This window comes from Lactuca virosa, chromosome 8, assembly GCF_052849685.1.
Source record: "Lactuca virosa cultivar CGN04683 chromosome 8, Lactuca_virosa_CGN04683_v6, whole genome shotgun sequence".
Lineage (NCBI taxonomy): Eukaryota > Viridiplantae > Streptophyta > Magnoliopsida > Asterales > Asteraceae > Lactuca > Lactuca virosa.
The window spans coordinates 368,805,125-368,831,096 of record NC_136433.1 but is presented as its reverse complement, the minus strand read 5'-3'; the positions used below and the strand labels follow the sequence as shown (position 1 = coordinate 368,831,096).

Sequence of the window (25,972 nt, the reverse complement as noted above, 5' to 3'; positions counted from 1 at the left end):
CGGGATCACCTCCTCCTAGGCCTTCTCATGATGCTGCCTCTAAGAGGCTTGCTATGCATCTGGCCCTACAACAAAGCTCAGTGCCTTCCTCCCGTGCTAAAGGAACTTTTATAAAGGAAAGCCACTCAGGAAAGGATGATTCCACAATACACGAACTTAGAAAGGAGATCAGCGTGCTAAACCAGAAAAACATTGAGCTTGATATTCGTGTAGCTAATCTTGAAGCAGAAAAAGCTCAGCTTAACATTCGTGTTGCAGATCTTGAAGCAGATAAGACTCTGAAATCAACGCAAATCTCTGATCTGCAAACACACCTGGGAACCTTAACTGCAAGCTACTTTCACTTGAAGAAGAAGCTGGCAGAGGAATTTAGCGACAAATTCAAATCATCCGTTCAACAATTCAATGCTGGCCAATCATCTCAAGATCCCCCTGTTGACCCGCCCACCAAGCAAAGTACTCAGGTCGTTGATCGCTTTGAAAAGGAACCTGTTCAAGCACCCAACGTTGCTGTACTAAAACGCGCCAAGTTAGCAGCAGCCGACAAGAAAAAGCAATTATTGTTCAAGAAGAGCGCAGATCAGAACGCTCCTGGAGATCAACCCAAAATCACCGTCACTGATCTTGAAAAGAAAACATTTGGACACAGGTACGGTGATAGAACAGGAATTGTCTCATGGGGCTTTCATGACAGGCTAAACATGTGGATAGTGAGACGCAAAAGCAAAAACGTGGAGTATTACAATGACTTCCACGATTTCAGTTCATGGACAAGGGTTGATCTTTCAGAACTATCCAATGCTCCATTTGCAAATCCATTAGGTGATCCACGGGCAACTCATTTCAAGCTATTCTTGGAGGACCAAGTAAAGAAGGGATTTCCTGCCATGAAGACTACTGAGTCTTTCATTTAAATCTTCCCTAAAGTACTGGATCCCAAGAGAAATAATCCCTTTCAGACTGTGATGTGGCCTCCGACCACCCAAGTCAGGCAGATTCATGTGCTGTAGAACTTCTGTGATGGATCTCTTGCCAATATGCATTACTGGGTGTATGATGAAACCACTGCGTCTTCCATCATCAAGTTTCAAGATGGTTGCTTTCGCTTGTTCGACAAAAGAGACCTACTTCAATTCGGAAAGTGGGATATTCATCATTTGGCACAACATCAGATCAAAGTGGCTGAAGATATCTTCGAGAGTGCTGCCAAAGAGTACACATCAATGGTTGTGGAGATCATCTCAAAAGAGATGTGGAGTGGCGTGATGGGGGGTTCCGATGTGCTTATCGTTGAAAAGGACTGAGTTAGAGCTAGCCTCAAACCAAGTGGGAGATTGAAGGGTCTAGTTTATGGTTTGGACTAGGCTATCTGGTGTATAGGTCTTAATGGGTTTTGACTCTTGTAATAGAGTGTTTTGGATGAGTTTACGGCTAGAGATGTGTTTACGGCCGTAAACCTGTTTACCGCTAGCCATTCCCCTATATATAGGATGTGTCAGAGTCTGTCAGTGGTTGTTGTCAGTCCACAGAGTTTATGGTCATTTGTATGTATCCAAGTTGTACTCGACGTTTCTATAATATAAACGTGTGCAAGGCTTGGTTTAATCTTCTTCTACTCCATTCTTATCTTGTTTGATTGTTAGATTGCTTGATCACTGGTTAAGATCCTTGATTTCAAGGCCTTACAGTTTCTCCGGCCACCTTTTGCCATCTGTTAACGCCCCATCGTCGCGAGCTGCTGCCTATCATCGTGACTGTCGTATGCCGCCGTCAAGACCACTGTTGCCCACCTTCCCTTGTTGCTGCCGCCATCGCCACCCACCACAGGTGGGTGTTGAGTTTTCTTTTCGAGCAAGATGCGCGTGTTTGTCTCTCCTGTTGCTGAGCTTATCGTGTGCGGTGTTTGTTTGGCCGGAAACCATGGAAGACCGCCATGGCTGCCAACCATGGTGGTTACCACCGCCTTTGTTGTTTTGCCACCACCAGCCGCCGTGTGGTGGTGGCTGTGTGCGTGTCTTTGCCTGTGTGTGTAGTGTTGTGTAGCTGGAGAACCAAGGAAGCCACCACCACCACCGTGAGGTGGTTGCTGCCACCATCTACCACCGTCGGCCACCACAAGGTGGTTGTGTGTATTTAGCCTAGTGTGTGTGTGTGTGTGTTCAGCTTAGTGTGTGTGTGTGTGTGTGTTCAGCTTAGTGTGTGTGTGTGTGTGTGTGTTATTTGAGATTTGCATTGTAAAACTGTAATAGTGTAGGAATAATCAAAGAAAGCTCAAAAACCACCACCGTAGGGTGGTGGCTGCCGCCACCAGCCGCCGTGTTGGGTAGTGGTGTGCCTTGTTGTGTTTTGATTCGTTTGGGATGCTTGGACGAATGGACTAGAACCATAACCGCCGCCGTGAGCCGCCGTTGACCACCACTACCCGAAGTGGTAGTGGGTGGTGCCCGACTAACGAAACCCTAATGGGCCTAATGAAACCCTAATGGGCCCAATGAAGCCCTAATTGACCTAAAAGCCCAACCATTTGACTAATGGACTAGTATGTGGGGTTGGAAACCCTAATTAGGGTTTGGAAAACCCTAATGTCATGAAACCCTAATTTTGGGGATTGATCGGGACATACACGGGAATTATTTAATAAACTTAAAATATTAATTAATAATCATTGGCAAATTAACCTAAGGCAATATTGGACTTAATGGATTAAGTCCTTAATGGGTTAAGTAAGAAACACTTATCGTCATTTCATGTGAAAACCCTAATTTCACTTGGGCCTTGAGTCGGGCCTTTCTATTGGATTTTGGTGATTGGGTTATTGATGGGCCATCCAAAAACAAGCATATGGATTAGAATATTTAGATGGGCTTTAGGATAAGGCACATGTGAAGGACTTGGGCCTAATTTGGAATATTGGGCCATAACTGGGCCTTGATGATTATGTGATATTGGGCCATGGGAATACCAAGAGTTTGGACTAGGATAATTGGATGGGCCTTAAGGAAAGACCATGTAGAGGTCTGGGCCCAATTTGGAAAATTGAGCCATATGTTGGGCTTTGGCCCATTACTTGACTTTTGGGCCTTTGGAGTGTGAGTTGGACCTTGGGCTTGAAACCCAATTATTAATTGGGTATTGTTTGATGTTGACAGTTTGGGAATCTGTCAACCAACAGCTGGAGTTTTATCTACGGGACTTCAGCAGTGCCAGGTGAGTTATCCTCACTATATCAACAGGGTCTAAGGCACCAATGTCGACCCTTATCGGATTTGTATCCAGGTTATTGCATAATATGCTTATTGATTTATATCCTGGTAGTTAGGATGGTGATATGCTTAGTGGCCTGGTTAGGTCGGTATCCTGGTATATAGGATGATGTTATGTTAGTGATCGGTTAGGTCTGTATCCTGGTTATAGGATGTTGCTATGATTGATGATCTGTTAGATAGGTGTGACTGTTATATATTCTACCGTATGATATTATGTGCACATGCGTGTTTTAATGGGAATGGGTTGAGGCAGGTCATGCTTCGTGCTGTAGGACAAGATACCCAGGGTGGTCCGGATAGACTACAAACCCAGGAGGGTATGTCAGTCAGACCGAAGTCCCGGCGAGCGGTCCGGATAGGATGTAGGCCCTGCGAGGCGGTCCAGACGTGTCGAAGGCTCGGAGAGCAGTCCAGATAGGCTGAAGGCCTGCAAGGCGGTCCAGTCAGGCTGAAGGCTCATTATGCATGTTGTTTGCTTATATGTTTATATGATATGGTTATATATGTATGGCGTTGGTATTTTGGGGGTAACTCACTAAGCCTTCGAGCTTACATTTATCGAATATTGTTTTAGGTATTCTGATGATCGCGGGAAGGCGAAGGCATGATCGTGCACCTCCTTACATTTTCATGATTGATTCTGGGGATACTCTGATGTTTAAATTATTTTGAAAGTAAACTGTAATAACTTAATGGTTTTAAATGTTTTAAAAAGTTTTAAAATTGCTTGAATTTTATAGGTGTTACATAAGTGGTACACTAATTTGGGACTATAAAGTTGAGGTGATGGATAAATCGAAAATTATCATTATTGATGGAGCGTGTGTGGTTAATTGGCACATCAATTCGAGATGATAAATGACCTCGAGGTTGTTAAGCGGGATTGCATGGTTATTCACATCTAAATTGTGATCTTCGGCATCCGAGTCACAATTGGTAATAGCATAATCACGATTAAACATGTCATTGATAAGATTCAATGAATCTCAAAAGATCTAGGAGTTTTATGTGATGGAAATTGGTGACATGACTCTACCTATCTAAAATAGATTCAAATTTTATTACAGCATCCCTCTTCAAAGGCAGAATCGCAAATATGGATCCTAGCCTTAATTTAAGTTATGGGTTAATAATTAAGGATTAAAATCAACTAACTTGAATTCTCTCTTCTCCCAAGTTTTAGATGTCAAATCAAGACAATGATGGCCTTCCTTGTTCTTCTGGAAATGTTTTTCCTCGTTCTTCAGGAGATGGTATACCACATTCGAGTCAAGGTGAAAACGTTTTCCTTTCCTTAGGAAATGGTGGAACTGGACACCGTCTCTATTCAACTCTTCCATCTCATCCTCCTCTTGTGGCTCTCCCAACGTCATGTTTTCCTCGAGTTAAAAGATATGAAACTACTCAAGCTCTATTGGCATGTAAACATGAAAATGGAAATTTTGTGTGTGTGCATGTTCTGAAAATGAAGTCATACATTAACAAATTGGAAAGAATGGGTATCATATTCCCAAGGGACCAAGCCATTGACTTGGTTATTCTTTCGCTTCTTGAGTCATATGCTAAGTTTGTTAAGAGCTTTCATATGAGGAATCCTGACGTGACCCTAATTGATTTCACCGAGATGTTGATAGTTGCTGAAGTAGAATTGCTTAAGAACACATCTGAAGCATAGTTTCTTAAAGGATCTAACTCCAAGATTTTCATGGACATTGATGAAGACAATGTTGATGATCCAGAAAAGATTTCTCTTCCCAATCCAAAGGAGTTGGCCAAGATCAACCCGTTTGATCGTATGGTAAAGAGAAAGGCTAATTCTGAGATTGTTCCCAATGTTGACCCCAACGAGTCCATTTGTTTCTACTGCCAAGTGAAGGGACATTGGAAGAAAAGCTTACCACATTACCTGAAAGATCTTAGAGATGGTAAAGTCAAGTCGTGTGACTCTACTTCAGGTAAATTTATTATCTAATTCCATAAGTTCTTATTCTTAGACTCTTAATACATGATGTGATGATCACATTTTGATGGTATTGTAGGATCTAAAAGAAAGAAGGAAGCTTAAACAAGTGAGCTAAATCTGATCGTGAAAGATTAAATTTAGTCGCATGGTTCAATGGTCAGGATTTGGAGCTAATACTAGGGAGTTAGGATAATTTAATAGATTGCTATTACTCTTTGGAGATGTTTAGAAATATAGTTGTTTCATTTCATACATTGTAATGACAAGTTCCAATTTTCATTTTATTTCAATAAAAGTGAAGTTTTGGTTTACGTAGTTGCCTTATCCTATTTCCTTGCAATGACATTATTGAAAGTGTTAGTCATGTTTCAAATAACAACAATATTAATTATGGATTAAATTCTTATAATAACGCTTGTGGTAATGTCACAATTAATCAAGTGAACATAAATTTCATCACCAACTGGACAGATACTTGGTGTTGTACAAGTCGTATTGTATGTGAGAATCTTGTTCATTGAAAGTTATAACTTAATTCATCGGTCACATGCTTATATGAGCAAGTGAGTGACTAATAGATCTAGTACATGTTGATATGGACTCTTTAGATCCACCACAAGGGACAATAACTCTATCCGTCATGATTTATTGATGTTTCAGTAAATATGATTATGTTTATAAGATTAAGAATAATTTTGATGTTTTTAAAACGTTCACGAGTAGCAGAACGAATGGAAGAATCTATTAGGAATAAAGATAAAAGATTCTCCGATCTGAACAGAAAGGAGAGTGCTTTAGTATCATGTTTTATGATCATCTTAGTAATTGTGAAACTGTATCACAATTGACTCCTCCAAGAACATCTTAGTACAATTATATAACTAAGAACAGGAATCCAACATTGTTGGAAATGGTTCGATCATAGACGAGTCATACTTTGTTCAATTAGGTTTTAGAGACATACTTTAGTAACAACAAATCGTATCTTGAAACTCATCTCAAACTAAGAAGGATGATAACACTCGTAATGTGTGAAGTAATAATGTTTTCTTACTCTAGCACATTTAGAATTGGAGTTTCAATGTTTTTTGATGATCGAGAAACAAAAGATAAACTGAGTCCTACTCTATGAAGTGTTTTCTTGTCGAGAACCCACATGAACTTTTGAATATTGGTTTTAGCTCGTCAAGGAATGTTCCTTGAGAGAAAAAATTCACATGTCAAGAAGTCAGTGGGGGTCATGATGATATTGATCTTGCAAGAGTCAATTGAAAATGATCCTTTTAGTTACACTAGCACACAACTAAAGGTTGAAAACCTGTTGTGTTTAATTGACATATTCGTATTTTTGTGCACTTCTAGTTCAGTTGGCAATGTTTATGAGTTCGATGTTTTCATTTAACTGCAAAAGCAAAAGTGTGTTGGGCAGTGAAAGTACATTGGTCAATATGGGTGAGCTACTAACAACATGGAAGCACTGGTAAGTCCTTAAGATGCTAGAAGGCAAGAAATTATAAATAGCGAAGTTCAGTCCATGGAGGAAAACTAAATTTGATATTGGTTTGTCCAAAACATTGTCTTATAACTATAGGTTGGAAATGATAGATTCACATGGATGGGAATGCATGCACCATAAAATCTAAGTGGCAAAGGTTTCGATCTAATTCATGAAAATGTTTGTGAGGAAATACTTTCGCTAATAGATTTTGAAGATTTGATCTATATGGATGTTAGTTGTGTAAATTGCATTCTCAAATTCACAATATGATTATGCCATCCCTCTTCATATTTCGAATTGTGAGGAATGGTAAGGAATTGTTTGAACTTTTGAGGGATATATTTATCTGTCTCGAAAGGGTTTAAACACACACACACACACACACATTATCCAACCAAGGTGTATAAGCTTAAGAAGTCTAGTTGGAGACTTACTGAAGCATCGTGTAACAAAAATCAACACTTCTTTAAGAAAGTCAAAAGGTATTGATTTCTAGAAGTCCACTTGAATTATGGGTACATGTCAACGCTAGTGTGAGCATAATTGTTATGCGGGTATTGCATGTTGACAATACTATTCGTAGGAAACAATGTCTTTTTTTTCAAGTGGCAAAGTTAGGAAAAAATTTCGCTATAGTGGACATAAGGTAGAGGGCACTCATACTTCGTTACGAATCTAAAGGTTTAGGTTGTATAGTTCGACTTAGTCAAAGGAATATATGAATAACAAGTTGAAATGTTTCAACATGGGAGATTCTATATACAGAAATATTATAGCAAGGAACTGAATATATATTAAACCCTTGTAATAATGAGTCCGGTCCCAAAAGATTCAGATATAGGATCCATTACAAATTCTATGACATTCGATTAGTCTATTTTTCAAATGATTTTAGCATTGCGTGAAAAATATTAGAATTTCATATGACTAAAGTTTTTAAATAATTGTCAAGAACGTTCTAAGGTTTTACCAAAGAATGTGTTGCTTGTGGACAGTGAGAGTATGTTATAGGACGGACCACAGTGACACTTTCTGGATTGAGATGATTCTTGGTCAGAATGTTGGTCATATGGGAATATGGAAAGGTTTCCATAATAGGAGATGTTTTTATAAAATCTATATGTGAGTTGGAAACTTTAATGAAAATAAGTGTTCAAGGAGTGTACCTTGAATTTGAGACTTCATAATCATGAAACTGTTCTGAGTAACAAGTTCCAGTGGAACATTCTGTAATATTGAAAGTTCAGTCTCTGTGACTTTAGAAACTCGACATGATAATATGTCAATGCATGTAAAGTTGGAATTCCACTACATCTTAGATAATGATAAGAATTTGAAATTGTGAAATGTGCATCATTGGAATAGTGCCCAGTGGATGTGTTCGCAAAGGAAGGACCATAGAGAGGCATAATATGCATTTTCATAACATAGGCATGAATGATGCTATCTAATTCAAGTGGTGAGTTGATTACTCAAAACATTATACAATGAATAAATTCGTAATTACTATGGTGATTAAATAATAAGAAATATTTATATCCAGTAAGTTTGAAACCATAGTTGATTAATTTATTATTGCGTTTCACTTTGCATGTTTACTTCCCTTTGATATTATTCAAAAATTCCACAGTCGCTCATACTTTTGGAAGTAAGTAGTGATTTAAGACTGTCATGAGTTGATTGTAGATTGTAGATTGAGGTTAATACATTGCAATTGGAATTGCTACAATATTCATGAGTACTTTGAAAATAGAGATTTTAAGTATTGGGTAAACCCACACTTAGAGATTGCTTCGTGGATTTTATCACCAGTAATTATAAGACCGATAATATCTACTATTCTTAAGCGGAGATATATAGTTTATAGTTTACGAATCAGTTGTGCATTGGTTTACATAAATGCATCTCGTAATTGAGTGTTATAAAGAGTAATTTCATGCATGATTTCGTTAGCAAAATGTGTGACTATATAGTCAAAGTAATTTGTTCCTTTTGCCTTAACAGGAAAAGTGATATCTTTGGGCCCCTCGATGATTTGTTGTCGACATCTGAAGTGCTTGGCCGAGCCCAAACTAAATTGATGTTTTCAATTAGTAGTCTAAATTCAGTCGTCATAAATCTGGAAATCGAGAAACATAATCTTGGACTATGATATTGATTCTAATCCATGTCTCACGTCCATACTATATATTGTAGAATGAAGGAATAGTTGATCACTTATCTAAGGGCCAACGTTTGATTCTAATCCATGTCTCATGTCCATACGATATCTTGTAGAATGACATTTAGAGAGAGAAATGATATACATCTATTAGTTTATTATATGATAAATAAATTATAATAAATTATTTGTTAATATATTATGATTAATATATTAATTGGAAATTGACAATTGATGTATTAATTTATAAGGTTAATAAATTAATAAGAAATTAATTAGAATTAATTAGTTATGAATCAGAATTAATCTGGAATTAATTTGAGATTAATTAGAATTAATTAAAGGTGAAAATGGTGAATTATAATTATTCATAGTTGAGCAAGGAAAGACAATTCTAGAACCTACCATCAAGGTTGACGGTTTTGAGAGACTTTGCAGGGTTTCTAGAAGCCTCCTGGATGATAATAAGGAAAACATTTGAATTGTGATTAAATCTATTATTTAATCATTCAAATCTTGTTTTGTCCCTAAGTTACCTAACCTATAAATAGGACCCCTTGGGACCTCAAATTCGTTTATACTCTTCCTTGAAGTATTCTCAAGCCGAAAATCTCCTCTCTCCTCTCTCCTATTGTCTTTTAGTTCTAGGGTTTGAGTTTGATCCATTAGAGGCATCATCCTTTTGGTGCTAAGCTTTCCAAGACCTACACTACAAGGAGATTGAAATTATTTGTTTATTACAACAAATCAAAAGGTATGTAACTCTATACTTGGTAATTTTGAATTACACTAGGGTTGTGCTAGGTTTTGTTATTCATTGTATGTTGTTATCAAGGTGTCTGACATAGATCTTTTTATAGGATGCATGTACTATATTAATTGTTAATTGTTTTCCGCATTGTATAATTTTGTTTCCTATACAACCCATCAATGTGATCATGCCAAGATCTTTCCTTTTGAACCAGAAGTACCTGAAAACAATATAAACACAAACCGTAAGCACAAAGCTTAGTGAGTTCCTCGAAATACCATATATCAAACATGAATGGACCCAACCCAACATACATGCTTTGGGCCCAGCGTATGCATTCGGGCCCCACCCATATCATTCGGGGCCTGCCCATATAATCGGGCCCCACCCATATAAGACATATATAATCAGGCCTGACCCATATAATTGGGCTTAACCCATATATTACATACATACACATACAAGAGTCACAGAGGCAGCTTGCATCCTACACATATAATCCAGTGGGATGGCATTGGTGCCTTCAACCCACGAGTATAGTGAAGAGACTCACCTCAATCCAAAGACAGACAAATCTCACACTCGAGCAGCCGATATTGGAACTTCCCACACTAATTATATACACAAAAGATCCTAATTAAAGATTAAGTTAATGATTTCCACTCAGAAGTCTTAGTTTATAATCTCCCTCTCTCTATGGGTAAAAGATCATTTTACCCTTCCAAGCCAAGAACCCACTCCACTTGACCCTTAATCCAAAATGTACAAAACTCACACTTTTAGATGCTACGCCCTGGGTAGAGACTTGTAAGGAAAATGGGACAATTTTAGGCTACACCTCATGTAGCCAGGGTTACACCCTACGTAATTCCCTGATGTGCCAACTTCTTGTTGAGTTCTTAACACCTAAAGACTAAACGTCTAATTCCCAAGTATGGGCCTAATAAACATCTTAAGTGATAAAGTCTTCAACTTTATGTATTTGCATGACCTAAAAGAGAACAATACCAAACCCTAAGTACCAAAACATACTCCAATGACCAAATACACATGCATGGGGAAATGAAAGTAGCCAAGATCCCATTGTTATGACTCATCATCCTCAAAAATATCAATAAATGACAACCTTAATGTCCGGAGTAGCTTATACTCACAAGAACTAAGATTATGGGACAAAATAGCATGAAAACCAAGAAGCTAACAGGATCTAACACATGAATCAACAAGGTGCAAGATTTATACCTTATGAAGCTGAATAACACAATGTAGACTCTGGATCTACAAGCTTGAGCTTCACCAACATTCAAGGATGGACTTTTCCTTATTCGAGATGCACCATAAAACACACAAAATGCTCAAAACTTGCCTGGGAGGATTAGGGTTTCGAGATTACTGCAATATAGGGAGGAGGCTGATCATAGGAAGGCTCCCAAGGGATTATAGGCTTCAAATAGGGATCACAACCCCTAAATTAGGGTTTTCGTAAGCACCGGCTACACCCTGCGTAGCCAGATTTACGCCATGCGTAGATCATTAAATACGCATTCCTCCATCATCTATTACGACATGCGTAGCAACATTACGCCATGCGTAGGGCAAAACCTCCATCTTCCAGCTCAACTTCAAACATCCATAACTCCTTCATTTCAACTTCGTTTTCGATGTTTTTTATATGTACAAAAAGGGATTGACAATCCCCACAATCCTATCTAGTTACCTTTGGCTAAACATATGCCGAACTAAAACCATAATCCTCGCAAGAAGCCCGACCTATAACTTTTTCCCTTTCTACCCTTTGGTTCCAGCACGCAAATCAAGGGCTTAGATCTCATAAGCAATATTATCATTCCTCAATAAGGTTTAAAATTTACTTCCTCAAAGCCCAAAGCCCTTTTCTTGATCGGATTACAACCCACAACCCTGAATTAAGAACAATCCTAAACAAGGTGTTACACCACTGCCAATAATATATAAGAAAACTGAGAGAGGGCGGAAAAGGTCCCATGAAGTCAAGACCCCACACATCAAATATCTTACAAACAATAATTAGGGTAAGGGGAATTTGGTTCCTTGAAGTAAGAGATCCAAATTTTTGACATCTCGCACAACAAGCACAAAATGCATATGAGTCATGAAAGATATTGGGCCAATAGAAACCACTATTGTGGACTTTTATTGCAGTCATGTGGGGACCAAAATGTCCTCCACATGATTTGGTGTGACAAAAATGTAAAATGTATTGTACCTCATGTTACTCTACACACCTTCAGATAACTTGATCCGCACAATATTTCCAAAGATAGGACTCATCCCAAACATACCTCTTGGCTTCTTTCTTTATCGTGTCCTTTTGCCACCTTGTAGACTCTGGAGGAAATTGGTTGGAAACAATGTAGTTGACAATGTTAGCATACCAAGGGGCCATTTGAGTTGCAAACAACTGCTCATCCAAGAAGGCATCATGAATTGGAGTGGTGTCTTTAGGGTCCACAATACAACTCAAATGATCCGTAACCAAGTTCTCTTTCTTGCTTTTGTCTTTAATCTCTATATCAAACTCTTGTAAAAGCAATATCCACCATATTAACCTTGGCTTTGAATATTTCTTGGTTAGTAAGAGCTTTATAAGTGCATGGTCTGCATAGATGATCACTTTAGTCCCGATAAGGTATTGTTGGAACTTCTCTAGCGCAAATACAATAACAAGTAACTATTTTCTATGGTTGTGTAGTTGCATTGCACCCGGTCCAGAGTCTTGTATGCATAATAGATGACATGATGTGATTGATCCACTTTTCGGCCCAATACCGCTCCAACAGCCATGTTGATCGCATCACACAAGATCTCAAACGGGAGATCCCAATTAGGTGGTTGGATGATGGGAGCGGAGGTAGGTAGGGCTTTCAAACGATGAAAAACATCCTTGCAGGGTTGAGTAAACTCAAATTCAACATCTTTTTGGAGTAGTTGACACATCAGAACCGTGATCTTTGCGAAATTCTTGATGAAGCGTTGATAGAAACTTGCATGACCACGAAACAGACGAACTTCCCAAACATTTTCAGGTAAGGAAGACTCTTGATAACATCTATCTTGGCGTTGTCGACTTCCAAGCCTTTTGGGGACACAATATGACCTAAAATCAGTCCCTTGTCTACCATGAAATGAAATTTCTCATAGTTAAGCACAAGATCCTTTTCAATGCACCTTTACATAATTTTTGTTAAATTGATTAAACATACATCAAAGGAGTCTTCATAAATTGTGAAATCATCCATGAAGACTTCAATGATGTTTTCAACATATTCAGAGAAAACCATGCATCTATGAAATGTTGCGAGTGCATTGCATAGACCAAAAGACATACGCCTATAAGAAATGTGCCAAATGGACAAGTAAATGTGGTTTTCTTTTAGTCTTCCAGGGCTACAGAAATTTGATTAAAACCTGAGAACCCATCTAAACAAAAAGAGTGAGATTTACCCTCCAATATCTCTAATATTTGGTCAATAAATGGGGAAATGGTCTTTTCTTGTAGAAGCATTTAGCTTCTGGTAATCAATACAAACCCTTCACCCGTTTTACACACAAGTAGGGACTAATTCTCCTTCGAAGTTTTTCACAACGGTGACTCCGACTTTCTTTGGGACTACTTGAATGAAGCTAGCCCATTTACTGTCATAAATAGAGTAAATTACACATGCATCCAAAAGATTCATGATTTCTTTCTTCACTACCTCCATCATTGAAGGGCTTAACCTCCTTTGTGCCTCCGTTATGGACTTGAAGTCTTCCTCCATCAAGATCTTGTGCATGCACAAGGAAGAGCTCAATACTTTTATATACGCAATTGTCCATCCAATAGCCTTCTTGTATTGTTTTAGCAAAGTGAATAAGTCCTTATATTCTTTCCTAGACAACTTATTGGAAATGATGATCGATAAAGTGTTTTCCTCCCCAAGATGCGCATACTTTAAATGGTCAGGGAGAGTCTTCAATTCCAGCTTTGGTGGTTGAATCATCAATGGATGGAGTTTGGCATTTGTGGTCGGTAACTTGGAATTCCTTTCATCAACCCCCGAGTGCTTCTTATCATCCATAAGATTAACAATTTTCAACATCTCTTTGTCTATGTTGAATACCCTTGCAAGTTCCTTGATTTTGTCCCTGTCTAAACTTTGTGAAAAAACTAACCTCAAAGCATCATGGTTAGACAAATTAAAACATTCTTCAGTTAAGGGATGAATCGCATCCATAAAATTATGAGAATGCACATCGGAAGGATATCTCATGGCCTCATAAATATTGAAGTTAATAACTTCCCCCATCAAATTCCATAGACAGAGCACCATTGTAGACGTCAACCTTTGTTTTTGTTGTAGTTAAAAAAAAGGTCTGCCAATAAGCACATACCTTGAATTAGGGGAGTCAACATCTTCCATATCTAAGACACAGAAATCATTCGGAAAAACAAGCTCATTTACTTTCACTAACACATCTTCTAATACACCTTTTGGGTATATTATTGACCGGTCGACAAGTTGAATGATGACACCGGGTTTGCTCAATGTTCCTACACCAATTGGTTTGTAAATAGAATATAGTAGGACATTTATAGATGCACCTAAATTGAGCATAGCTTTAGTTACATGAAGATTCCCCACTTTACAAGGCACAATAAAGACATCGGGAGCCTTGCACTTCGGGGGCATCCTTCTTTGCAAAACCGCTGAAACATTATCACTCACTTTTACTATTTTGTTACCCTTAAGTTTCTTTTTAGATGTGAAAAGTTCTTTTAAGAACTTAGCATATCTAGGTACTTGCTTGATGGCCTCAAGGAATGGAATATTGACTTCAACCTTTTGAAACATTTTCATAATCTCATTATCTTCCCGTTCTTTCTTTGAACTTGACAATCTACCGGGAAATAGGAGGGGGAGAGTGACTTTGGCTTCGGGGATGTAAGGCTTCTTTTGATTTGATCTTTCTTCCTTTTGCTTTTCTTGATTTATACCCGATTTCTCTACCACTCTCTCTCTCTTCTTCCTCTTCTTCAAGATCAACCGACTTTTTTGGACCCTCATAACTTTTTCCTCTTCTTAGTGTAATAACACAAGCCTTGTGCCTCGGGTTGGTCTCAATTTGGGCGGGCAACTTTCCTTGAGACTTTAATTTGCTTATGGATATCGCAAGCTGTGACATTTGCTGCTCTAAATTCTTTATGCTTGCTTTGGTATCTTGTTGGAATGATTGAGTGCTCATTGCCAGACTTTTGACTATGTCTTCCAAAGACATACTTGCTGAACCCGCTTGTTGAGGCTGCCTTGGCTGGAAATTTTGAGGTTGAAATGGCAGCCTTTATTGGTATGGCGGTGGTTTTCTTGGTTGGTAATCCATTCCTTGATTATTGTTCCACCCTTGATTGCTTAGGGACTGATCATAAGCTATTTCATTATGACCGGAATAGCCTCCAGTAGCATTTGCTTCTTCATATTCTTCTTCTTACAATTGAGGGCACATGTCAGTTGGATGCCCGATTTGAGTGCATACTCGGATAGTTGAGATTCAATTTGAGGAGTATTCATTTCTTTGACACCTCGGGGTGCATCCGTATACCAATCTTCATCTTGACTTGTATGTTTTGAATCCTCCTCCATGTTCTTGATAAGATCACAAATCTCGGTGGGGGTATTATCGGTCAAAGACTCCCCACTTGAGGCATTAAGATGTCTCCTTTCGCAAGGGGTCATGCCTTCGATGAATTATTGGAGGATTTGATATTCGTTAATGTCATGCTTTGGGCAACGGGCACAAAGCTTTTTGAACCTTTCCCAATATGTATAGAAGGCTTCTCTCTTGTGTTCTTTGTTCCCAATTATCTCTCTTCTTAGGGATGAGGTTTTTATTTTTAGGAAGTACTTGTCTAAGAAGAGGCGTGCAAGGCCCCCCATATATTGACTGTCCTCGGTGGGAGATCATAAAGCCAGTCTTTAGCTCCGTATTGTACTGCAAAGGGGAATGTCCTAATCTTGATTTGATCCTCAGTGACATTGTGTGGTTTCATGCCAACACACACAACATTAAATTCAGTGTGGAACTTGTGGGCATCTTCATTTTCAGGGCCTTTAAAGGTTGGGAGTAAGTGGACGAGGCCGCATTTTAGTTCAAGGTCTATGGCTGCTGGATAGGTGATGCAAAGAGGTTGTTGAGTAACCTCTTGCCTTGCCTATTAGTGTAGGGTTTGCTCGGGTGGATTTGGTGGAACGTGGTTGTTATTGTTGTTATTACCTCCGTTGCCTCCTTCGCCTCCCATGGTAGAAGTAGAAATTGAGGTTTCTGTGGGTGTGGAGTCTGGGATGTTGTGAGTAGGTGAGGAGGGTGGATTGGTGTTTCTGGGTGAGGATGATTGTGGTGAGAGTGAGAGAGTTTCTGTTTTGGATTTGGATTTATATACACTTGAGAGGGTTAGGTCCTCCCAAATGTTAATGACCCGGTTGCTTCTTATGAAGCTTGTCTTGCTTCCGTAACCTCCTTGAAGTCTTCTCTATCTTTGTGTCAACTGACAATGGTGTACCTGTATGAAAAGATCTAGGCATAAACAATTAGTAACACTGTATCCCCAGAAACGACGCCAATTTGTTAGGGTGTCAAACCCAACAAATGATAGGGGTACAAAATAAACTCCAAAACACTGTTACTTTGCACTAAAAAGTAGTACAAGGTAAGCAAGATCGATCCGCAGAGACACGAGACAAATGATTATACCTCTTTGCGTAAGGTACTTGAGTCACAAATGGGGGGGGGGTTGATTTGGATTTATAGAAATTAAAACTATACACATGCAATTAAAAACTTGTAACTCGAGAGTAAAAGGGTTTCGATCCCGTAGTAAACTCATGTATCATGCATTTAAATCACATGATAAGTTTAAGTCATAATCTATCCAAGTTGGTACTTGAAAACACTAACAAGCTCTAGCATTTTCCATATACCAAAATGGTTGATCAAAATAAGATCTTTAAACTAAACCTAGTTTTACTAATCCAACCTAAACAAAATCTTAGAATTAGATTGAAAAGCCGCATTAAGATTTTTGTGAATATTCCCAACAATGTTCAATATTTCTCATAAGCTCGGAAACGTAAGAACATGCAGTTGCAGTTTACACCAAAGTTAATCCCGTAATAGATTTACGGATTTCATAAATTGAATAATGAGAATGAAATAATCCTAATTCTAGTAGACAACATGAACCATGATTAAATCAAACATTAGATTAGAACGAAACTACAATTTCTAGATAGAATCATAATCATAACATCAAGTCACATGATTAAAAGCATAGACACAATTGTAGTACAAAATCGAAAATGAAAGGCTTTAGCCGCACATGGCTAAGTCTAGAAATGATAAATATGATGTTAATTCGACTTAAAAACAAAATCCAAATGTTTCCAAAATGAATTCCAAGTGACAATTAGCAAGCACTCCTAATAAAATTGCCTCCAAGTCGTCTAAGGTGAGAGAGAATGACAAAAGGCCCTAAAAATCTCGTAATAAGTCTTTAGGAAAAACTGCCAAAAAGCAGTTTTCAGGATCCACACGCCCCATGTAGATTTAGGCTAATTCCACACGCCTCGTGTGGAAGGAAAGTAGGTTGCTAAAATCGAAAAATATTCAAAATTATAGTGTTGAAATATGTTGATTTTGGGTTCCACACGCCTCGTATGGATTCAATGTAAATCCACACGTCTTGTGTGAAACGAAGTCAACACCTCGTGAGTTGGTCAACACGTTCCTTGTCGATTTTTATGCCTATTTTTAACCCTTTCACATGCCCCATGTGAAATTCATTGTTTTGGTACTCCATGAATTTTCCAAATTCTTCGTTTCTACTATGTTTGCTTTGAAATCTTGTCTCGAGCTACCTTAGCATCCCCAAAGCGCATTTCAACCTTCAAAGTTCATGAAATCCACCATAAAATGAGCAAATAAAAGCGTTACTTTGTCTCGAGCTACCTTAGCATCCCCAAATGCAATGCTAAAAACGAGATATATGCACCTAACAGTCTTGCATGTCTACTGTTTTGTCTGGACATGCCCATGACGTGGCCAAGAGGTCACCACATTATGGTGGCTGTTGAATTTTATAGACCCTTGATCGTTGACTTTTGACCAATTTGACTTGGGGTCAAACTTAGAGGATTTGGATTGTTGATTTAGTATTTATCTCTTTTGGTGTTAGTCGGTTCGCGGAATTGAGTTGTACAAGGTGTAAGAGTGTTGCTGTGCTTCTATGGTTCTTTAGTTCAGGTGAGTTTCTCACTATGTCACGTATCCCATTATATATCCTTTGCATGGTAGGATAGAGGTACTGTTAGAGTACACATATTCTAGTTGTCTAGGATAAGTTCTTGTCATGCCCTTCGGTTTAGAACACTTGGTGATCTGGTATGCTAGAATGGTAGCGTCTTGTCCATTGATTGTATGATATTGTTAGGGTTTATGTTGGCAGGGTAAATAGAGGAAGTCCAATTATCAGGATTATGTATGAATGACCAATGAATGACTTAATTGAGAAGTGATCAATGGCAGGGTAACCGAGGAAGGCTAGTTGTCAAGGGTACGAAATATGCTAGTATATGTTATGTTTATATGTTACATGATTTTGTGGTAGTGATAGTTTGGGTTCTATGTAGTCTAACTTGGATAGCCTGATAACTCTTAGTCTAATGCCTTATTGCAATGTTCTTGTCTGATTTTTCGATATCGGGTGGACCATTTGTTTGACTGTCTATCTGACCCGTGATTACATATGACTTTACGGATTGTATGGAAGGCCAAGATGTGGCTCCTGACAGTGAAGTTTGGGTTGGGCTCGTTTACTCCTTGGGCGGAGCCCGTTATGTATGGTTGGGTGGGGCCCGTTATGTGAGTTGGGTTAGGCCCGTGAACTCTTGGGTTGGTCCCGTTACGTATGATACATGTATGTGGATATGAGTTTTGTTTGCTCGACACTAGAGTCAAGAATTATATATGGATGGATTGTATGTATGGTGGAATATATGGTATACTGGAGAACTCACTACGCTTTATGCTTACAGTTATGGATAAAACATTTTGTTGGTTGTTCGTGAGAAGAGCTCGATGGGACTGTACATGCGCATCGAAGATATTTGTTTCTGCGGTTTTGTAGACTTAACTATGATAAAGTATGGTTTTCAACAAATCAAATGTTATTCAATGGTTTCGAAATAAAGGTTTAATTGGCTAATCTGCTTCATGGAGAAAAATCTCTTTGTAATTTTTGGGACGTTACAGAGGTATTCAAACTTTTCTAAAAATGTTACCAAAATTCAATCATTTTTCTCGGCGACTGGGCTCAATATTAATTTACAAAAGTGCATATTATTGGGAGTTGATGTCATTTTCACCAAAGTTGAGAGTGTAGCTTCTTATATTGGCTGTGCGGCTATGAAAACTTTGTTTTTAGAAGTCTTGGTTGGCTATTTTATGGTTAAGTTAGATACTTGGTCTGAAGTGGTGTCGCGACTGTCAAATTGGAATGCGAGGTCTCTTTCAGTCAGAGGTTATTTAACTCTTCTAAAATTGGTGTTAGGTTCGATTCCGACATACTTTATGTCCCATTTAAAGACTCCTATTTCTATTATTTGTAATCTGGAATTGGTTAGAAGCAAGTTTTTTCATAATGGGTGGGGGTGAGAAAGAAGAAAATAATATTTTATGTGTTAGTTAGGAGAAGGTTATGTATTTTAAAGATAATAGTGGTCTTGGGGTGTCCATTTCTTTGCTCCGAACAAGGCTCTTCTCTTAAAATGGATTTGGCGGTTTAAGACGTAACATGCTGCTTTTTGGATTAGTATGGTCAAATCTATTCATAGTAGTCATGGCTTGTTGGATCTTGATCCTCCGATAAAAGGAGTTTTGTTTGGTTAGATATTATTTATGCTACTTCTCAACTGTGAAAAAAGGTGTGAAGTTACTTTCGTTTTGCAAGAACTTGATTGATAATACTAATTTTCTTCATTTTGGAAGAGATTTGTGTGGGGGATATGTTGATATAGGTTCGGTTCCTATGCTTGTTTGCTTTGGATTTGAATCAGGATACCTTTATTGCGTAAAAGATGAGACATCAATATTGGATTTACTCTTTTCATCGACCCCATAAAAGGAATCGAGAGTGAATAGAGTTTTCACTTGCTTCTCTTCTTTCCTTGATTTCGTTGAGCTCGATTCTAGATAGATAGAGTTGGTGTTTAAAAGCCTTTATTGAATTTAATATGGCATCCATGCGTAGTTTTATTGATTAAAGATGTTTCTGTCGAGTGAGAATGTCATGCGTTTTTTTTCCTATAAAGGTTAATCTTCTCATTTGGAGATTGATGCTTAATAGTTTGTCGACCAGGCTAAATATTTATAAGAGACGTTTAGTGATTCCTTATCTTCAATTTCCAGTTTGTGATGGAAAAGTGGGGCCGGCAAACCATCTTTCCTTCTCTTGCATGGTGACTTCGGATTTAAGGGTCGTAGTGTTTTGGTGGTAGGGGATTGATGATCACGCTATGTTTTCTGTTGATGAGTGGCTGACATGGTTTTGTGATTTGCGGCTACGGAAGCCGTTCAATGAGCTTTTGGAGGGCGTTTTTATGTCATGTGGTGGTAGGTTTAGCTGTGTCAAAACAAGTATTTTCTTGGGTCACAACAACTTAATAAGAGCAAACTATTTAACAAAATCATTTCGAAGGCTTACTTTTGGTGTTTGAGTAGGTATTAGGGGTTGATTAATTGGAATGTATGGTTATGAAATCCAAATTTGATTCACTTGTAATGTTTTGTACTTAAGGTGTTTTTTCTAGCTTATTGCTAACTTTTCTTAATAAAATTTTGATGTTCTAAAATTTTTTTGTATTCAAAGATCCATGTTAGATGTTCAATTTCATGAAAATGATATTTTTGATATAAAAATTGAAAATCAGTAATAAAATTCACAAAAATTATTAGACTAAACGGAGTGGCCCTCGCTACCACTAGTCACTAGCCTCGCTATGGACACAAAACACCACCCCTTTGCACTCACTAGGAGAGTCGCCAAGGAGGAATTGCTACGTACATAGCGAGATGAAAGAGGGGATGTAGTTGTTATCTGATTGGTGCAAAGGAATTAGAATCCAAGAAACAATCATAAATTAATTGCATGTTTTATAAACCTAAAAAACTAATGAATCAGAAAATCCTCAAAGGTAGCGTCATAATTCTCCCAGTCTCCTCGTCTTCTTAATTAAGCATGCAATCTCAGGGGAATGAGGTCGCCAGAAGCGACGGAGTAGAGGCCAACGGTGAAACTGGTCTTATTTGAGGTAGTCGGCAAGAAGAAAACATGTGATCGAAAGATAGAGAAAGGTGAAGGGGGCGCTGCAACTAAGATGGCGGTCATTGTGGAGGCCGGTGGTTACCTGGTCGTCGCTATGGTGGTCGACATAAGCAAATCACCGCTTGAGAGAGCGAGAGCCAAAGGAGGAGCAATGACCGATTAATGAGAAATGGATAATTCTTCCGATTTTAGTAAACATAAAACCCTATGGGGACGATTTTTCGTCCCTATACCCTCAAACAAAACGACGTCGCCCCTATTTTCTAATTAAACAAATTAAAAATATGCATATATATATATATTTAATTTAATTTCTTTTTGCGACAAGGAGTATTGGTCGAGTTTTGAAATAAAATAGAGAGGGTTCCAATATTTTCGTTTGTGTAATTTTTTGGATATTAAAAAAATATAATTTAATTAAACTTTGAAAAAGAAAATTAAAAATAAAAATAAAATGGAGTGGTAGGAGTGTTACCACTCCTTATGAAATGCTAAGAGTTGGATGTTAAGACAAAAAAATGACTAGTCACTCAAAAAAGTGACATGACAAGATGCTAGGAGCGTTACCACTCCCTCTAACCTTAGTAATTAACCAAATAAAAATGAGAAAATTGATGAAATAACCAAAAGCTAGGGGTGTTTTAAGGAATTAACCATGAAATTTTGAGTTTTGGAAAATGAACACGAGATCCGCAGCAGGGGCTATACGAATCCCTTTAATCATCTGAGGAAAGATGCACAGTACTGCGGAAATGACGTAACACCACTAAATGACAAAAAAATTTTGTGGCTAAAATGTTTCCGCAGAGGTGGCTCTGCGGATCTATTGTACACCTCTACGAATCTATAATATCTCTGAGGAATTGGTTGGTTTTGACAATTTTTCCGATTTTACCCTGTTTTCGTTGGTTCTTCAGAGGATTATAACAATCCAAAGATGTATACAATGGATCTGCAGAGCCACCTCCGCGGAACCATTATAGCCACACATTTTTTTTTTGTTATTTAGTGGTGTCACGATATTTTCGCAGTATTGTGCATCGTTCCTCAGAGGATTAAAGGGATCTGCAGAGCCCCTCTATGGATCTCGTGATCATTTTCCAAAACTGAAATTTCATAATTAATTCCTTAACACACCCCTAACTTTTGGTTATTTCATTAATTTTTTCTCAATAAAAATTAATAGTCAAGGTCAAATAGTGACGTCAACCCTAGTTACAAATACGATAAATATACCGATTTGAACTAAAATCTTTTTAGAAATAAATATCTGGAAGTAAAAACATTTTCTATGAACTTGCATTATTGTGTCAAATATTTGTTTTTTATTACAAAACAATAAATCTCAATCTTCTATTAAAAAAATATTATATCAAACATATTTACTGCAAATGATTCTTAACTCCAACTACTGTCCTCCACTGGCAAAGGCCCCTCAGCCCCTCCTCTTGTCATTTCTTGTCTTTTCCACCCCTTCTATCCTCTAATTCTTTCGCACATCTCTCAAAATCCCCACTCCTTTTCATGAAAAATCAAAAAACCCATCAAAAAGCACTCCCTTTTCCCTCTCTTTAACAAACCCATTTCAGATTCTCATTAGGGTTTCTGGTTTCAATTCATATGTAATGCAAACCACCTCCAAACTCTGATTCCTTTCAGCTCCTCACAAAAATGGCAGCAATGGGTAGAATTCTGCTCGTTTTCTCACTTGCTCTTTTACTTTTACTTTGTGTTAATGTTGGCGTATCTGCTGCTCCAGCTACTTCACCTGCTAGTGAGTGTACTACATTTCGTGGTTTCTGATTTTTCCTTGTTCAGATTTTCAAGTTAGGATCTGATTTTGTTGTACTGTACTTTCACTTACGCTCACAGCTTTCAACTTACAACCCTTATTCCTTTTTGCAGGGATTGTTAATGGGGTTTTCTCAAATGTTGCTTCTGCTTTGATGAAATGGGCGTGGTCGCTCAAAACACCTGCCAAAACATGTAATAGATCTTGATTTTCAGCTGATTTCTCTTACTTTTTCGATCATATGTGGTAACAATATCCTACAATGGTGGTATTTCCGTTTAATTTTTTTTGTCGGTTTTGTTCTTCGCATTCATTTATATATCAGTCGTATCTGTCTGTTCATTGAATGCTCCAATCGTTACTGATAACAGTTGTTTTTTGTGGGTTTCCATTGTTTTAGCGATTACTGGGCGACCATTGATGAAATTTGAGAGTGGTTATAACGTTGAGACAGTTTTCGATGGAAGTAAGCTTGGGATTGAACCTCATGCTCTCGAGGTTTTACCTAATGGCGAGCTTCTTGTTCTTGATTCTGCCAATAGCAATCTATACAAGATCTCTTCATCTTTATCCCTCTGTAAGTAACCTTACTCCCATTTTCCTCTTCACCATTTTCATCTTCTGGGTATGAACAAAGTCGACAAACATTCAATTTCAATCCTATTTCCTTGGGACCCACAAAACCAATAATCGTTTGTTGATTTCTTTAATTCTTTCCCCTTTTTCAGATAGTAGACCAAAGTTGGTAGCTGGATCAGCTGATGGGTATTCAGGGCATGTCGATGGGAAGCTTCGAGAAGCTAAAATGAATCACCCAAAAGGTCTTACAGTTGATGACAAAGGAAACATATACATTGCCGACACTGCCAACATGGCAATTAGAAAGATTAGTGATACAGGTATAAAATACAAATGATGTTTTAAAAAAAAATCTACAAGAAAATGATGTCACACATGAGAAATCAAAGGAAAAAAGCAAATGAATCCAAATTTAGCAAAAAGCCTTCTTTGTATAACTTTCAGTTTGTATTAAGTATTTAAGTCGTTCTTTCTGTATTAAATCTATTAAAGTCAGCTACTACTTACATTTACATCTCTTAAGGTTTTTTAGGATTATGGAATTATTAATTATTAATTTTATTTTTGGTGTAGGAGTGACAACAATTGCAGGAGGGGGAAAAGTGGGCAGGGGAGGAGGACATGTAGATGGACCGAGTGAAGATGCAAAATTTTCTAATGATTTTGATGTTCTTTACATTGGAAGCAGTTGTTCACTTCTTGTTATAGATAGAGGAAACCAAGCTATTCGTGAGATTCAACTTCCATTTGATGATTGTGCTTATCAATATGGAAGCGGTTTCCCTCTTGGTAAATGTCTAAACTACCCTTGAGTAGAGACAAACATGTCGATTTCCATGTTGTTTGATGGAATTGTCTGACTATTAGTCAAATATCTAAAATACCCTTTTGTAAATACGAACTTGTTGGACAAAGATCAACACCATCAAGTTATCTTGCCATTTTTTTTCGTTAAATGCCTAAAATACCCTTCAAAAGATTTATCGTTTATTGAACATTGTAAAACTTATTGTAGGGATTGCAGTTTTGGTGGCAGCAGGTTTCTTTGGTTACATGCTTGCATTGTTGCAAAGAAGAGTTGGTAGCATGATTTCTTCCCAACAAGTAAGTCTTTATCACTTATGTTCTTCATATATTTTTTGGTCAAAAATACCATACTTCAAATGTCAAAATTTTATGAATTTATACTCCGAATTGAAATCAATCTTTTTCGAATTGTAATACTTATTATATTTTATTATGTCATAGCAAACTATTTTCCCAAAAACTTTAATAATCTATCTCAATTTTAAAGTCAAAGTTTACTCTCTTTGACCTCAAAAGTCAACATTATTAACCTCTTTTGACCGATTCATTTCATGAAGGATGAACCGCAACCTACAATGAAACAAACCACCGTTCCACCGCCACCATACCAGAAACCGCCGCTAAGGCCGCCACTAATTCCGGTGGAAAACGAGCCGGAAAAACCCGAAGAGGGTTTTTTCGGATCATTCGCAAAACTAATATCCAACTCCACCTCATCATTATCCGAAATCTTGACCGGACTTTTCCCGGGCTTAAAAAAGAAACAAGTCAACCATAATTACCAAAGTCAACATCACCACAAATACGGGTCAAACCCATGGCCCGTTCAAGATAGCTACGTGATCCCAGACGGTGACGACCCGCCGCCACCTTCCATCGAGACCCGGACCCCCACCCCGAAAAAAACTTACCCTTTTATGACAAACGATGCGGAAAAAATCCAACATTTTCGTCAAAGTAGTCGCCATTTTTACAGTGGGTGGGACCAAAATTTACAACAACAACAACAACAACAACAGCAGTATCAACAAAAACAACAACAACAACAACAACAGTATCACAACCGTTATTATTCGTCAATGCCGGAGACTTACTACGAACAAAGTGCGGAAAAAACCGATGAAATTGTATTTGGAGCGGTTCAAGAGCAAGCGGAGTCGATGGTGATAAAGCCGTTGGATCATGGGAATTCGGTTTATGATCATCGTGGAAAGATGAGGTCACGTTCGCGTGGATATACTCGAGGGGATTGAAGGATATAATGTGGGAATAAAAGTTGGGGAATTTGGGGAGTAGGGATTATTTCATTGTGGTGACTAATTTTGTAATGTTTAAAAGTATAGTGGTAGGGTTTTATAGAACATATATGTTATATATGAGGCAGCATTGAAGGGGGGAAATGTGTGTAAGAACTAAGAAGCTGCCATTGTTATGAAAAAGTGAATATGAAATTCCTAAGGATAGATGTTGTTTTTGAGTGATGGACTTCGTGAAGTGTTTGCAATTAAAAAATTTGTTCAAAAAGGGTTTTTGGAGCAAAGGTGTGGATATAGTTGGTTTTTTTTTTTGTATTTTATGATTTGTAAGGAGTGGAAGTGTTAGAAGTTATATACATAAATTATGTTTTAAAACGGGTGAGGTGGGTGGTATATTTGGTATATTTATTTTTAATGCTAATAATAAATATTAACACATGTGAATGTTGGATCAAGAATGTCTTGAGATCTTTGTATCCTTCTAACAACTTGTTAATTAAGTAC

The 25,972-nt window shown here is 37.8% G+C and overlaps 2 protein-coding genes across 3 annotated transcripts; one reads left to right on the top strand and one right to left on the bottom strand.

Moving 5' to 3' along the window:
- Positions 1-1,714: 1,714 nt before the first annotated feature.
- On the bottom strand, positions 1,715-14,726 carry LOC145131917 (uncharacterized). The gene is made up of 5 exons (XM_079066561.1): positions 14,053-14,726; positions 13,225-14,004; positions 12,448-12,793; positions 11,961-12,319; positions 1,715-2,021 (listed from the first exon to the last, which is right to left on the bottom strand). Exons 1-5 carry the CDS (start codon positions 14,724-14,726, stop codon positions 1,715-1,717), a joined length of 2,466 nt encoding a protein of 821 aa, XP_078922687.1.
- A 7,751-nt stretch (positions 14,727-22,477) lies between these two features.
- Positions 22,478-25,736, top strand: LOC145132986 (NHL domain-containing protein). Of its 2 annotated transcripts, none has more exons than XM_079067945.1 (7): positions 22,478-22,808; positions 22,940-23,020; positions 23,227-23,403; positions 23,555-23,725; positions 23,979-24,194; positions 24,430-24,509; positions 24,770-25,736. In XM_079067945.1, the coding sequence occupies exons 1-7, from the start codon at positions 22,706-22,708 to the stop codon at positions 25,463-25,465; spliced, it is 1,524 nt and encodes a 507-aa protein (XP_078924071.1). In that variant the 5' UTR covers positions 22,478-22,705; the 3' UTR covers positions 25,466-25,736. The 2 variants fall into 2 exon arrangements, with proteins under 2 accessions (XP_078924071.1, XP_078924070.1); XM_079067944.1 differs by having other exon boundaries at positions 22,479-22,808; positions 24,421-24,509.
- Positions 25,737-25,972: the final 236 nt, after the last annotated feature.

What these genes read in the sequence shown, in the direction of transcription:
- LOC145131917 (XM_079066561.1), bottom strand. Translation starts at nt 14,726, where the DNA reads ATGAGGGTCCAAAAAAGTCGGTTGATCTTGAAGAAGAGGAAGAAGAGA. An exon ending in GTTGACTCCCCTAATTCAAG is followed by an intron (nt 14,005 to 14,052) that starts GTATGTGCTTAT and finishes ACAAAAACAAAG; the next exon opens with GTTGACGTCTACAATGGTGC. An exon ending in GAATTAGTCCCTACTTGTGT is followed by an intron (nt 12,794 to 13,224) that starts GTAAAACGGGTG and finishes ATTTCATGGTAG; the next exon opens with ACAAGGGACTGATTTTAGGT.
- LOC145132986 (XM_079067944.1), top strand. Translation starts at nt 22,706, where the DNA reads ATGGCAGCAATGGGTAGAATTCTGCTCGTTTTCTCACTTGCTCTTTTA. An exon ending in CTCTTCATCTTTATCCCTCT is followed by an intron (nt 23,404 to 23,554) that starts GTAAGTAACCTT and finishes CCCCTTTTTCAG; the next exon opens with ATAGTAGACCAAAGTTGGTA. An exon ending in GCATGATTTCTTCCCAACAA is followed by an intron (nt 24,510 to 24,769) that starts GTAAGTCTTTAT and finishes CATTTCATGAAG; the next exon opens with GATGAACCGCAACCTACAAT.